Below are 15,696 nucleotides of genomic sequence, written 5' to 3'. Positions count from 1 at the left end.
TTAACGTATGTGACAGGTGTTTAAGCTACTAGCGTGCTAGGGAAGCGAGGCAATAATAAGCTTCTAGGAGCCTGTGACCTTAGGACAGTGTCCACGTACCTGCCCCAGGGCCATAATTATCTGTAGATCTTGTACTGGCACCTGTAGTCAGTAAGATTTACGGATAGCCGTCTAGAGGTCTTAAAACAATATTTACATTTGGTCTGTAATAATTAAGAATTTGAGTTGTCGAAACAGTTCCCATATTGTTTAGTTGATTTCTATGATAACTTGTTATTATTTGGGACACGGTATGGGACGTGTTATATAACTGAATTGTATGATAGTTGTTGTGGAGACTTCTGAACAATCTGTTTCGCTCAGTGCCGCGCCCCGATGATTCCGCCATCGGTTGGGGTGTGACATAGTAAATTGAAACGAGATATAAACCTAATTCAAACTTACTTGATTCATGGGTAACTATTCTTGGATATATGGGTAACCCCCGAAATCTTGTTTGAAAGGTCCCGTATTCTGAGATACTAGGTCTTTATACTCAGTGATATCTGGGGTATTATCCCGGGTCTTCTGCTGTATGGAAGTACTGGCCTAGTTCCCGGATAATGCTTTCTGCAAAATGCTTGAAACATAGCATCGCCCTCAGCAAGCTGATGAAACAATAAAATTGATAGTCGCTGTTGTTGAAATCAAAAAGATCCTCTAAAGGGGACCCACCTAAAGTCGAAGCCGTCATCTCTCTGCGTATACGGAAGTATCGACTTGAGCTCTCACGGCTCTCGCACATAATCCCTTTACAGATATCATCTGTGGTATACTCACCTGTAAGACTGAATATATACAGGAGTATATTCAAGTGGAGTGATACACAATTAAGTTTAAGTTTCTAAAACATTAATATCGTATCTCGATTCGATTGAAATTTGTGTGAAAATTTAAAGTGGACCAATATACTGACAATCTAGGTAAATTGTTTAGAACTGAGAATGTTCAAAACTTAACGGTGTTAGTGATATGTCTCAAAACTGATATGATCCTCTTGCACAAACTCACAAAAATATATTGTCTGTAAATATTTCATTTCAGAAAATACAAAAAGATTTTTGGTGTGTTTTAGCATAAATTTTGAAAAAGTCAAAAAGATTTTCGACAACTGATATTGAAAAACAGATTTTCAAAATTCTAAGTGCTAAATATGATGAACAGATGGTTTGAGAGATTGTAATGTTTTGATAAAGTGATACAATTCCAAGTGGTTCATCAGGATCTGATTGATTGATGTGTTTGTGATAGTTTATATGCTTAAGTGTTTGTCATAAAACTTATGCATGTGGTAGAGTTTTATGCAGGTAAAGTCTTTATTTGAGGGGGAGTGAATGTGGAGGTGAGAAACTTAAAAGATTTCAACATCAAAGTGAGGGAGTTTGTTGGTGATAAGAGAGAAAGAGATGAAGATAGAGAGAGAGAAGCCCAGAGACTGATCAAGACTGAAGATGTGAAGATACAGCATTGTCGTGACTCGATGGACGACTCCGTCAACATCTGAGGGGGGAGTCTGTTGGTGCACTACATCTGTTGACTTCGTCTTGGATCGAGTCTTAGTCTTAGAGTGTTAGATCAGAGCGCGTTTTACGTGAAAACAGGAAATTGTATGAGTGTTTGTAATAGGTTTCGCTTGTAGTGACATAGGTAGAAGGTTTCGCTTATGTGTCACAATATGGTTCCGCTTGAATGTCAGTTGAAGGTTCCGCTTGAATGTCATGTACATTCAAGCGAAATCTCAGCAACTATATATAGTGTTACAAGCGAAACATTTGTAACAGTCTTGTAACTCGTACCGAAGTGCTGCCGGATCGAGATTTGAATGTAAAACTGTCAGATATCAATACAAGTAGAAGTTTAAAGTGATTTGCTAGCTGTTCCGAAGTCAAATACTTATTTTCCGCATTTGTATTTGATAGAATATCCTCTGAACGACTCGTTCGGGTCGAAACACGATCCTACATTGATAATATTTCGTTCCAAAACCCATCGCCAGTTTGGTTGTTACCTATATTTTTAGAATGTAACAAAAGTATATTAAAAAATGTGACATTTATATATTTTTACATACCGACAATGGGGCTTTTCGATGTGCTAACACACGCCTTCGCTAACGCCTCCTCCTCGATCTTTGTCCAAGGTTTTGCCTTGGCTCTCGAAGGTTGATCTTTGTCACCGGCTTCACGCGTCACTTGTTTCCTTTTTTTTCCGTTTCGAGGATTGGGATTGCGTCTCCGGAACACATTCTTCAATGTTGTGACAACTCGAGTTTCCAAGGTCCTTCAGCTAACAGACCGTTTCTAATTACATCTCGTCGTGCATTATAATTTCATGCTCGTTATGTGAATTGATAAAGTTGGTTAATGTTGTGTATGTTGTGAGTGAATGAAAGTTACTTTGGGGTCAGGATCTACAATGTTTAATCGCATAAGTTTCCGAGTCGCGCATCATTTATTGAACCGCACATCCTTCTCCTTGTTCGGACAATTGGACTCTCGGCCCAAAACTCTAAGCCCAACTGGGCCGGCTTGCTTAGTATGGATGCATACACACACACGGCCAAGTGTGTGGTGCTCATATCATTGCAAACACAAAATACAATCCTAAACCCTAGCTTCCTCTCCTCTTTTGCATGCACGACGGCAACCATGTGCGGCCATTCGAACTCGATGAAGCTTCCCTTTCGGAGCATTCTTCTCTTCTGCTCTATCACATCATTCATGATTTCTTGGTTAGTGTTCATATCTATTTTAATTTCTGTTAATCACTCTCTGTTCTATGTGATTTTGTTGTGGATTGTGGCAATGATCATGAGATTGTGTGACAACATGAATGATAATTAGGAATGCATGATAGAAACATGGATGAACTTGTTAGGGGAACCGATCGATTTGATTAAGGTTGTTAGGGCACATGATATTACCAAATGTTAATGAACAAACTAGGGTTCATGTCAATCGATGAATCATATTTTAAATCTATCTTAAAAGATTGGTGATTGGGGATATGCATAATGAATGATTTACTGTTACGCATGTTTGCATTGTTTGATTCGGTCTGAATTGGTTGACTGATTAATTTATTTGTTTGATTAATTGATGATTAGGGAAAGTGTTCGATTGCATAACCGTCTGAATCATTAGAGTTTAGGGAATCAAGATCATCTGTGTAATGCAGCGATAAAGAATCTAGGATGACGAACATCATTCTTCGTCAACTAGGCTTTTGACGAACATCATTCTTCGTCGACTGGCCTTTGGTGAACCACTGTGGTTCTTCGTCGGAACCATTTCCAGACGAAGAATGGTTCTTCGCCGTGGGAACCTTCGTCATGAGAGCACTCTATGAAGTATGGTTCTTCGTGGAGATGCCGCTACTGGGCCTTGCGTAGTAACCGGGCTGCACGAGTTTTAGAGGAACTTAGATATAGTTGGGCCCAAATCCTTGTGAGCAATCGCACAACAGTAAGATGGGCCGAAGGCTGTTAGACCACTCTTGGGCCAACCTTCACTTTGGGTCGCACACACACACCGGTTCAGGCCTCATGTCTTGTTGGACCAATATACTGTTTGTCTTGCAAAGCAATGCTGAACTTGTTACATGATTATTTGGTTTAGTGGTGGAACACATGCATGAATAAGCGAGTCATATACAAACTGGTTGAGAACTTGTAAACGTCATAGGCCCGGATTGAATAACTGAAGTGTGTATGCTTAACTATATTTGCTAGAATGAGTGTAAAGATGTAAGCACGAACGTATATGAGAACTGAATACATGTTATGTGATTACTTGATGAGAACGGGATGTGATGTTAACTATTATGACATGTGCTAAATGAGTGCTTCTCGCACACAACATGAATGTGGAATACGTGATTTATGTGCAAACGAACTAATCATCTTTGGTAACCACTGTAGGGTTTGGTTGACCAACTTGGAACGGGTAATGTAACGTAACATATCGAGCAAATCTAAGATGAGTTCACTGCTCTTTTCAAGCATGCGTCCTGGGAAGGGACATCTGGTAAATATTCCAGGGAGGAATATATGGGTTTGACTGGAATGTTAAACCGGAATGTTGGATAATACACTCACTCCTATCACCTTAAGTCCCATCATCTACCGAATTAGTTGCCAGGGAGGCAACGGGGTATTTAGTTGATAGCGCTATTAGGTTTGGCACCCTCACACCGTACCGGGGAGGACGAGCGTGAACTAGTTACCTTAAGTCATGCCCAATGCTTTGATAGGGGCATTAGGGAAAGGGCAAAATAATCTGGAGCCATCTTGTACGGTATCGAGTTATTATCAACATTGATTTCGGAATTGCTTTTGAACTCAACTAAACTTTTGACAGTAAAACGTGTAACACGATTCTCGGTAATCAAAACTGTGAACTCACCAGCGTTGTCTAATACACTTTTCTGCATGCTTGCAGGTCTATAGATGCATATCATTGGAACTTGCTGTCTGGGATGCTAGAGTGGTCATGGGTCGAGTTACATGGAATCGTGAGACGAGTCTAATGGGTTTTTATTCACTTGGTTATGAAATTCTTAACTATTCTATTATGCTTCCGCTGAACAAGGAAATGTTTTGTACGATTTATTTTAATAAATGAAACTTTTACTTGAAATCTTGTTATGAGTTCAATGTGATTGGTGGCTAGATCCTGGTACGTCACACGCCTCGCGGGGGTTCCCGCATGTGGTATTTTGGGGGTGTGACAAATGTCATCTTAAGAGTTGTAGTTGGGGAGACGATTCTACCGGTGTTGGCGAAGGTTGTGGTTGCGATTGAAATTGCAAGTTGAACAAGTTTGGCATGATCATTTGTTGCTATGATCGCATTTGTTGCACGGATTGGATTTGGCTCATTTGAGAGAAAGCGTTGGGGGTTTGTTGGAAACCTGAGAAAGCGTTGAGAGAAAATTGCAAGGATGACCAACTCGGATCCATCGTAGGATAGTAGCCGGGTACCCAGAAAACTTTCGGGTTTGGGTTTCGGTTTGGGTTGTATGGATCCATGGCAAAAGTTATAAAAGTTAAAGAATTTTAGAAAGTTGAGATTGGTTGTAGTGTGTAAAAAATGGGGTGAAAGATGTGTATTTATAGGTAAAAAAATTTTTTTTTATAAAAGTAGCCGTTTAAAAAGTGGGGAATCGAATTTTTTTTTAAATATAGCCATTTGACAACAGCATTATTTTGTCGACACTCTAGGCCCGTAACTTGTTCGGCTCCATAACTTGTTCGGCTCCGATTTGAATCTCCAACGCCATTTGGATAACAGACTTCTATTAGTATCAAATAACGACCCCAACCCCAATACGCCTTGTTCCCACGACGAAATTACAATCTGCCATAACCCATGCCATTTTTATATTTAGATCACACTTACCTAAGTTAAAATAGAATGAATCTAGGTTTTTGAATACTTACCAAGAGATTTTTTTATGAACGTAACACTTGCTAGATATGAAAACCCGCATTTCGGTGCGAGGCGCATAAAACTATGCTAAGTAGTAACCAAACGACGACTAAAACCGGGAAAAGACGTAAAATAAAAACACAAATTTTTAACACCCAGTAACTCGCGTGACGTAAAGCGTAGACAAAGTCGAATTTATACGAACACATATTTTTTTTTTGAACGGCCAACAATATCAATCCCGAGTACTCTCGGGGCACACACTAGACCAAACGGAGTACTCCGAGAGTAACCCGAGTCCACCACCAATTCCGAGGAAAACCAAGTAACTCACCCGCCCGTAGGCACGACGGTGAAACTACCGGTAAAACTCGTTTGGCTCAAGCATTGAACCCAGGTTTCCCTGGGTCTCCTATCATTGCCCACCAGTGCCTCACTATGCACCAAGTGAGAGTTGAACATGCATCTCCCAAGAGAAATGTAAACATTTCACCACTTGGCTATACGGACACATGGCTACACTAACACATATTAGAAAGTCGAAAGCAACCCATTTTGACCAATCTATCCCTAACCCATAAATAATGGACCTGATATCCACAAGGAACATCTGCTTGTCATCGCGCCCTTTCCAAAAATGCAACAACATGAAACTCGACCCACCACCACAACATAATGCATTATTTGTTTGAGAAAACTAACATAAACATTTGATAACTTAATAGCATTTAATAACTTAATCATTCAATCCGACCCAACCCGACCTGTTTTGAATAGCATTAACTGTTTACATTTTTTGACCCACTTGATTTGATCTACACCCTACCACCTCCGCCTTTACTGCTTGCTATGTTAATTTCAAACAAAAAATATGTCATGTACCACTTTTACTGGCTTCAGAATCTTCCCCTTTCCTTATCTCAGCCAACTTACAGATCTGTCAAATCCAAACCAAACAATTTAAAGTATTTTGAACCAGCCGACGTTCTTGCGTTGAGACGGGTTGGTGGGTTTCGACGGTTTAAGAACACCCCAATTACTGACGACCCATATGACTTTTCAACAAGATGAGCAGGCCCAAATCAATGAACATGAAGCAATCTACAACTTCAAACAGGCATGACGACAGCTGACTGCTATGCAAAATTTTAAGATTTTATTCAGATTTTGAAAATGGTAACGGAAAAACAATAATATTGTAAAACAATAATAACGCAAAATTTGGCCCCAAAATCACTCATGTTTTAGGTGTTCTTGTGTACGTTTTAGTCAAACAATTTGACTTGAAGAACTTACCTTCAAGAGCTCAAGAACAGATTGCATTTCCTTGAAAAAAATACCAACACGTCAAGCGGCTTCGCTTCAAGAACTCACCTTTTTCTACATCTTTTCACCATACAAATTATTTCAACCTCAAAAATAATAAATAATACCGTATATATTACAGTTTACACACACATACATATATACATATAACAAACACACATATATATCATTATAAATGTACCCGAGTCAACGGCTGACCTTGCTTCCATGAATGATATGCAAGTGACCTATTCATGACCTGGTGGTAGTATGAGGTAAACCATATAACACAAAATTAACAGTAGAAATAAGGGACAATTGCATATTTCCCCTTAAAAAACTGCCTATTTGCGTATTCAATTAAAATTGCATATATCCCCTTCCTTAACTAATATATTTTCAAATTTACCCATTGTGATTTATTTTATTAAAAACAAGTTATATAATGACTTTTTTACCCTTATTTTTACTGAAACTTAAAAAAAATACAAATTTATTCATTTTTACTAGTCTTTGTGGATTTTTAACAATTCTTTAAAAAAATACGTATTTATTCATTTTTACTATTTTTACTATTTTTACTAAAACTTAAACACTGAAATAAACTGCTAAACTAGTAAAAATCTACAAAAACTAGTAAAAATGAATAAATATGTATTTTTTTAAGTTTTAGTAAAAATAAGGGTAAAAAATCATTATATAACTTGTTTTTAATGAAATAAATCAAAATGGATAAATTTGCAATTTTATTAGTTAAAAAAGGGGATATATGCAATTTTAATTTTAAGTTGGGTAAATACGCAATTAAGCAGTTTTTTAAGGGGAAATATGCAATTGTCCCTAGAAATAAAGAATTAATAAACTAATATAATTCAAGAATGTTAAACCAAAATCATATTAAGAAGGAAGACTTACTTGCAATGTTAGACTCGGTTAAGTATGCCTGGTAGCGATCAAATTTTTGTTTAAAATCAGAAAATTGCCGCTTATATATTTTATAAAACTTCTTTTCTTTTTCCCCAAAACTCGTGTTTTGTTCCTTAAATTTAAACTGTAAAAGACAACCCGAGTCAAAAATCTCTTTCTCGTCCTTTTGACCAACTCTAAAAAGTATATTTCTATGTTTCTCATCCTCAAAATCAGAACCATCCATTGTTGCACGCGTCTTGTACGAAGAAAAATGCTGTAAATTATTAGAACTATGAAGCGCGTCTTCATTATCGTCAGCAAGAGATACCGTATGATCATTAAAACTTTGAGATTCTGATCCAATAAATTCATTAGCCACCCTCGTTACTTTATCACATTCAAGATTTATTTCTGAGTCAGCGGGTCGGTTATCTGCTTTTAACATGAGAGTTTTATGATAAGCCATCAAGAACGGGACTGGAGTAATGGGTCCCACTAGATGATCACTCGGCTTATGTTTTTCCGACCACTTTCCGCTACGTGATGAGGGAACACGAAAGAAAAAAGGGGGTAACGAAGGTTGTTCGCATGGCACTTCCAAGAACTCGAACGGTATGTTCTTCAACTTTGCGGGGACATTTGGCAGATCTGAATACGTCGAGAATGCAAGCCGTAGAACCTTTTTAGGCAGATTTGCCCACACACTTCTTAAAGCAATTTCATGTATACTTGTTGGCAAGTAAACGTCTTTAAACATATCAATAATATTTATGTGGGCCCCACCGGAACTGTACTCCTTCAAACTTCTGCATATACACTCATGAAATTCTTGGCTAAAAGAAGCGTTTCTCGGGACGTCATTGTCACTGTTTTTATATAAATTTATACTCAAGATTCGGTTAAGATCCGAGTTCAAGTACCCATCAAGCCAGTCAAGTTTCAAGTACTGAAAAACCTTTCTATACTTATATCCCTCTTCACCGGTTTCAAACAAAACATAATCTTCGAGGTCAAAAGATTGGTCAACGTGGCATTTTTCTGACGTTTGTGAATAATCCCACGAAGCATGATATCTCTGTAATTCAAGATTCCCCGAAGCCATTAATGTAATAACCGCAAACCCACCGAAATTATCGGGCTCAAACAATTTAGACGATATTTCTTCATCAAGAATGCCGAAACCCAAAACAAAATCTTTCTTCTGTTGCCAATTAATCCATACGGGAAGCTGATCTTTAGAAAAATCTTCTTTTACAAGACAACTACCGCAACGGCATTCATGGGTACCCAATGAAAGATCAGAAGGAAGTCCCCATGCATAAAAAGTTGACGAATCGGGTCCTGGTGGGCCGTAGCAGAAAAGACTATACTCACAGTTCCAAAAAGAGCCCAATAAGATCCCGTAACCTGCTTCAGAAGCCCAATTATAAGTATCATCCTCACATAGTGACCTTAATTCTGACAAACTCGAAACAAAAATGTAACTCGGGTTAGCGACATTATGAGCCCAACGTAGAACTGGCATCATCGGTTTTCTAATATCACAAAGGAAAAGCATGTGATTTGAAGCTAAAGTGAAGTAGAATCGATCGGGCCCCACAACGGAGAACACAAGAAATCTATCATTTGTTGCATCTTCGGTACTGTGTTTTAACAAAGGTATGATACTGTAAGTTTCAGATCTCGCATCTATGAGAAAAACGGCACTCGAGCGAACAACAACAAAAATTCTTGGATGCCAACTGAAATCACAACTCAACCAACTACCTTTTTCAACACCAACATACTCTTCCCATAAAACGTTGACTTTCTTCCCGGTCAACCTTTGAGATGGCATTGTGGGTCCGGAGAAAGAATCCAGATCAAACAAATATAAATCCCCGTTATCTAGCAAGACCAAACTTTCTTCAGGTATGTGTGGGCTCCAACAAGCATGAACAAGTACAGAACTTTTGAACGATTTATGATCGACTAATTCTAACCCAGGCGTAATTTTTCCAGAATGTTCCATTCGGATTCTAACGTTGTAGTAATGAACTGAATTCGTAGTGGAAACTAACAAGTACCCAATAATGATAGAATCAAAATATTCACCTGAAACATATAAGCAAGTAGGTTGACCAATTGTCAAAGTCAAAAGCTAAACCAATAAACATCACGACAGGTATTCGAGTAAGGCAATAGTTTTAAATTATTCCGCGGGTATGGTTTTAGGCGATACCCAACCTGATTACCCAAAACATACATACCCGTTTATCCGAAAATCTAACAGAAATACCCGATACCTGACAGGTACTGTGTTGGGTATGGAACACGGTTTTACAATCACGTATGAGACTGGATTACCAATAACCATCCCTAAATGAGATTATGTAACCCAAGCATATAGGAAAAAATTATGTAACCTAAGCATACATAGTGAATAGCGATAAATAGCGGGAGTCTATTTTATAAATAGCGATACACTAGAAAAAAAAATTTAAAAATTTATATGTATATTACATCAAAATACCCTGGTATATAAGCTATTTTACATGTATATTTAACAAAAACCTAAAATCCAGTTATTTTATAGCTACATTTAATTGCTATTTATATTAAAAAAACAATTAAAAAAACTGCCGCCATTATCGCTATCTATCGCTACAACCCTGATAGCAAGCCTAGACCTATACGCTACGTGGCGCGGTATAGCGATCACTACGCTCGCTATTGACAACTATGCTGTGAAAGACTAGACCAACAAGCATATTCTATAAAAAAAACAAACTATAACAAATACCTGAACCATATCCATAATCCGCAAGCGGGCTAACGGAAATCTTGACAATCCGATGCACTAATCCATCTTTGAAGCTACAAACCTCAGTCTCACCATAATCTCCTACCACAGTCAACCGCGAATCCTCAACCGACAACACAACAAACCCAACTCGATCCGAGTTGGGACCGGTGGGAAAGAACGCGAGAGTGGAATCCGTGCCAGGACACCTCAACAACTGGAGACAATTATGCGCGAGCATTTGTTCGGGGTTAGACGAAACCGACGAGAGGAGCTGCGGGGAAAGGGAAGTGGCGGTTGAAGGGAGAATGGAAGATGATGATTTATGAAGGAATCTAGAGGGAGTAAGTGACGGGTAAGGAGGGATTTGAGTTGGGGTTGATGGTAAAGTGAAGATGTGATGGTGGGTTTGTGGGGTGAAGAACAAGGGTCCGATTGTGGTGGTGATGGTGGTTTGGGGGAGGAGGAGGGGTGGCGAATGGACGGAGGAGATTGGCCATAAAGATTTCCATTCATCTGAGTGGTCCATCATCTTGAATCAAAGATTGCTGCAAACCCTAAACCCTAGTTGTTATTACAATTGTTTTAGCTCTAACATAATAATAATAAAGTTTAATTGTGCAACAATCATGTATTTTCAATAATATGTCGAAATACTTACTTGCAGCTAATAAAAGGTGACTGAACGACGATGGTACTGCAAAGCGATTGGCGTTCCGATTTCAGACGACCGGAATAGAGGCGGTGGCGATGTTGGAGTGCCGGCGGTGGGTCGATTATTGGGCCAGAAAACTGAAGTCGTATAGTAGGTTTGGTATTATTTGGGAAGATTCAAGATACCAAAGTGTTTCGGGTCAAGTGGAACAAAGTTAGTATTGGGCTAGTGTTTTTGTGCTACTGAATTCCTAATATAAAAGTAGAGTTAAAGACATAGGTTTTGTTTGGTTGAAGGAGCTTTAAGTTTTTAAAGCTCTGTTCCTGAGTTAACTTAACGAGGGATAAGAAAAGAAAGCAAAAGTGAGAAAGGAAAGGATGAGAAAGGAAAAAAATAAATGTATTTCCCACCGTTTCCTCCCAAATCGGAAGGAATGAAAAATTAAAGAATTTAGTCTAGTTTTCCTGTCATTTCCTTTCTTTTCCTTCCTTAAATGAAACTCGGGAACACAACATGTTTTATTTTCCTTTCTTTTTCTTCCTTAAATGAAACTCTGGAACACAAAATATTTTTACTTTCTTTTTGTTTCTTTTCCTTTCCTTCCGTTAGTAAACTCTGGAACACAGTGTTAGGTTAGGAGCTTTAAGTTTTTGGTTGAACGCTACTACTAGTAGCGTTTAGAAGGAGCTACAAGCTTTTAGGGAAAAATGACTATTTTAACCACTAAAAATAAGGAACTTTTTAATGCACTAACTTTCTCCATTTTTAGTTATGTCCATTTTGGTCATTTTATACATTTTATTAAAAGCTCCAGCTACTTTACCAAACATCAAATATATCTAAAAAGCTACAGCTACTAGCTACTAGCTACAGCAACCAGCTACCAGCTACTTTTGCCAAACATACCCATAGTAATCGAGCTATTTGGCAACTTCTAAATAGATAAGTGTTGAACCAGTAAAATTTCTGAATCATTAAGTATTAAACCAGTAAGAGGTCTGTGCCATTAAGAACCAGTATAATGCTTAAACATTGAGAGGCAAATGTTTGACCAGTTCAAATAAGAGGTCTTAACCATTCAGACTCAGTATAATGTTTAATCATTCAGAGGCAAATGTCTGAACCATTCAGACTACTCACGAAACAGATATTCTGAACCACTAAGTGCTGAAGCTGAACTAATAAGAGTAAGAGGTCTGAACCATTAAGAGCTGAAACAAAAAACCCTTTATACTCTGCAATCTGCATTTTGTGTAACTGAAATTACAGAATTCCGTATTCAATTTTTGTTTTTCTTTTTAATTTTGGGCCCTTACAACAATACCGATTAGCAAAATTTTGTTCACAGGTGAGTGAGTCTTATAATTATCCTATTAATTCATGAAAAAATAGCAAAGTGTTGTTTTTATAATATATAGATGATACGTAAAATATATGTGACAGAAATAATATAGAATGAACAAAAAATATTGAAACCATGTGGTGAGCAGTTGAGTACAGTCCCGTGAAATGAATTTGACGACTATTTGTATGTCATTCTTAAGATAAAATGTTTCGAGAAGTAGTTGTATTGTCATAGATGAATTCAATGTTCCAAGAGCAACAAGACTTTTAATGTTTATGAGAAATAGAACTGCTAAAGTAAGTGTTTGCTTATACCAAACAATCAAGAGAGTTGTTTTTTGAGTAATGGAATAAATATACATACATTTAGCTTCTTTATTGGATCATCAAGTGGATTTGCTTGCTTGGTAGCTTGGCTAGTCTTAGCTCAAATTATTTAAGGTTGATTATCATGCTAATTAACTAGTATTGTATTTTGCTAGAATTTAAAACTTATTTTGTATCGTTGAATTTGATTTTAGCTTTAAGTTGAACTTTATTTGGATATATTCTTTTAAATTATTTAATAATATTATAAAGTTTAAACTACTAAATTATGAGGGCTACATATTAATTTTTCTTTTTAAAATCGAGCCAAACCAAGCCGGCCTGAGCTTAGATTTGTAGCTCAGTTTATAATCGAGTCGAGACCAAGCTTGCCCAGGCTCGGCTCGACTCATGAACAACCCTAAGATGCTCTAATAATAGTTAATTACATGAGTAAAATGCCCGCATAGGCCCTATGGTTTGGTGAAATTTCATCTTTAGTCCCCAACTTTTGGAAATTATACCCGTGCTCCCCTTGGTTTGTCAAGTTGTTGCTCGGATAGTCCCTAGAGTGGATAGCCGTTAGCTTTCGCCGTTAAATCCATGTAAAGTTACTAAAATGCCCTTACTCAAGAAAAACAATAATTTTTTTTTATTTATTTGTGGGACCCACCCACCACTTATTTATCTTCAGCCTCCACTGTCAACCACCTACTTCATCTTCAACCACCTATTATTTTCTATCATTACTAGTCAAAATAAACTTTCTATTTAATTATCCCTCATAATATAAATTTTTAAACTTTTTAAATATAATCAATATGACGGCATACTACTTTTATTCTAGAAACCTAGAATAAAAAAAATTGCAAGTGCTTAATAATTTAAACTAGGATTCCGATCCGCCGCAATGCGGCGGAGATTCTTTAGTTATAACTAAGTCGATCTAGGACCCGTACGTTATGTTAAATCTGTCAAACGGGGAAAAAATACACGATGTAAAAACGTTCACCCACACACGCACGTTGCGTCGTGTTAACTCGCAAAATTTAGAACGAAACGTAAAAACGTTAAACCAAAGACGCACGTTACGATGTGTTAAGTCACAAAATTCAGAACCAAGCATAAAGCGAAAATTTTGCGGAAAATGAAGGCTACTATAAAAGACTAAAGTTGAAAGTAAAAAAAAGTTATGAGGATAGATTGCAAAAGATAAAAAAATTTTGGGTTAAAAGTAAGAAACAAATAGTTTTGGGTTAAAAATAATTTATGAACTACCTTTGGGTGGAATGTAAAAAAAAATCATTTTTTTTTGGAAAACCCTCAAAGCCAAGGTTACAACAACCTTATGCATAACTATTTTTTCTTTGAAAACCCCCAAAGCACACCCCGCGTTGCGGCAGGGTGTAAAACGGTGTCAAATAGTACTAATGCCACACAACTGTCATCGACCACCAACACTGACTCGACCCAGGATATGCGTGCTGCGACGAACCTGTCAGCATGAAAAAATAGAGGTAAAAACGTTCAACCACACATGCACGTTGCGACGTGTTAACTTGCAAAATTTGAAACAAAACATAAAAAGTTGAACCACAGTCGTACGTTGCGTCGTATTAACTCGAAAATTTAGAACTATACGTAAAACGAAAATTTGCGAAAGATGAAAACTAAAAGCGACAAAAGTTGTGAAATTATAAATTGCAAATAATGAAAGTTTTGTGTTAAAGTTAAAAAAGCAAATTGTGTAGGGTTAAATGTGCAAAAGACAAAAATCTTTAGACTAAAAAGTAAAAATCAAGTTTTTTTTTTTTTGAAAAACTCATAAAACACAATGTACAAATTCTATTGCATGTTTTTGTTGCTTCTTTATAGTAGTTTTAATTTTAATTTAATTTTAGTTTTAATTTAATTTCCTTCATATCAATAGAAGAACAATATCTGTTTACATAAGCATCAAAACACAAAACCCTAACACAGATCTAAAGCCATACTGTAAACACACAATCCTTGCATTAACTCTAAGCTCTTTCACCCCGAATCCTCCTCGCAAGCTGCATATCCTTAGGCATAATCGTAACCCTCTTCGCATGAATCGCACACAAATTCGTATCCTCAAACAACCCAACGAGGTACGCCTCAGCCGCCTCCTGAAGCGCGGCAACAGCCGAACTCTGAAACCGTAAATCCGTCTTAAAATCCTGAGCAATTTCCCTTACCAACCTTTGAAACGGAAGCTTCCGGATCAACAACTCGGTACTCTTCTGGTACTTCCTAATCTCCCTCAACGCCACCGTCCCGGGCCTGAACCGATGCGGCTTTTTCACTCCACCTGTTGCTGGGGCGGATTTTCTTGCGGCTTTGGTTGCAAGCTGTTTTCTTGGGGCTTTTCCGCCAGTTGATTTTCTTGCGGTTTGTTTGGTACGAGCCATTTGGAAGGAATTTGTTGTTGAGAATGAAATGTAAGGGTTTTGATGGATGTGAATTGGGGATGAATGGGTTTTATAGGGTTGGGTTTTGTGGTGAGCGGGAAAGTTTTGAAGTTTTGGGGGTTTGAAGTGGGTTTGGGAATGAGGTGGAGCGTTGGATTGGAGTGGGATCTGACGGTTGGTGAAGAAATGACGCGGATTGAGATCCATATATGGGTTTTTTTGTTTTGGTTCATGGTGTGCTTTTTTAATTTTGGTTTTGTAAATCGTGTGGGTTTTGTGTGCTGGTAATATGGTAAGTGAGGCTTTCATTTCACTTTGTGCGCGTAATAACAAAATCAAAATAAAAAAGTAGGGTAAAGTTCTTGTACAAATAATCTTAACATACTAAACATACAAATTGAAGGAAAACTCAAAAAGACAAGTTGGCATTTTTGTAATTATCAATAACTATCAAAGTTACTCTACAAATATACCTAACCACTTCCCCCACCCCCAA

The 15,696-nt window shown here is 37.6% G+C and overlaps 2 protein-coding genes across 10 annotated transcripts; both read right to left on the bottom strand.

The window, feature by feature from the left end:
* Positions 1 to 6,154: 6,154 nt before the first annotated feature.
* On the bottom strand, positions 6,155 to 11,333 carry LOC110868483. Of its 9 annotated transcripts, none has more exons than XM_022117650.2 (6): positions 11,125 to 11,333; positions 10,464 to 11,027; positions 7,688 to 9,775; positions 6,975 to 7,031; positions 6,764 to 6,853; positions 6,155 to 6,603 (listed from the first exon to the last, which is right to left on the bottom strand). In XM_022117650.2, the coding sequence occupies exons 2-4, from the start codon at positions 10,993 to 10,995 to the stop codon at positions 7,021 to 7,023; spliced, it is 2,631 nt and encodes an 876-aa protein (XP_021973342.1). In that variant the 5' UTR covers positions 10,996 to 11,027; positions 11,125 to 11,333; the 3' UTR covers positions 6,155 to 6,603; positions 6,764 to 6,853; positions 6,975 to 7,020. The 9 variants fall into 9 exon arrangements, with proteins under 9 accessions (XP_021973342.1, XP_021973339.1, XP_021973347.1 ...); XM_022117647.2 differs by having other exon boundaries at positions 6,155 to 6,600; XM_022117655.2 differs by having other exon boundaries at positions 6,764 to 6,847.
* A 3,330-nt stretch (positions 11,334 to 14,663) lies between these two features.
* On the bottom strand, positions 14,664 to 15,252 carry LOC110868482 (histone H3.2). The gene has a single exon (XM_022117646.2). It carries the CDS (start codon positions 15,198 to 15,200, stop codon positions 14,790 to 14,792), a length of 411 nt encoding a protein of 136 aa, XP_021973338.1. The 5' UTR covers positions 15,201 to 15,252; the 3' UTR covers positions 14,664 to 14,789.
* Positions 15,253 to 15,696: the final 444 nt, after the last annotated feature.

This window comes from Helianthus annuus, chromosome 7 (genome assembly GCF_002127325.2).
Source record: "Helianthus annuus cultivar XRQ/B chromosome 7, HanXRQr2.0-SUNRISE, whole genome shotgun sequence".
Taxonomy (NCBI): domain Eukaryota; kingdom Viridiplantae; phylum Streptophyta; class Magnoliopsida; order Asterales; family Asteraceae; genus Helianthus; species Helianthus annuus.
Note: the sequence above shows the minus strand (reverse complement) of the source record. Positions and strands in the feature narration are given on the sequence as shown.

Excerpts from the sequence above, each read along its gene's own strand:
- LOC110868483 (XM_022117650.2), bottom strand. The coding sequence starts at position 10,995 with ATGATGGACCACTCAGATGAATGGAAATCTTTATGGCCAATCTCCTCC. Across the intron at positions 9,776-10,463 it reads GGATTATGGATATGGTTCAG|GTGAATATTTTGATTCTATC; the intron begins GTATTTGTTATA and ends TATATGTTTCAG.
- LOC110868482 (XM_022117646.2), bottom strand. The coding sequence starts at position 15,200 with ATGGCTCGTACCAAACAAACCGCAAGAAAATCAACTGGCGGAAAAGCC.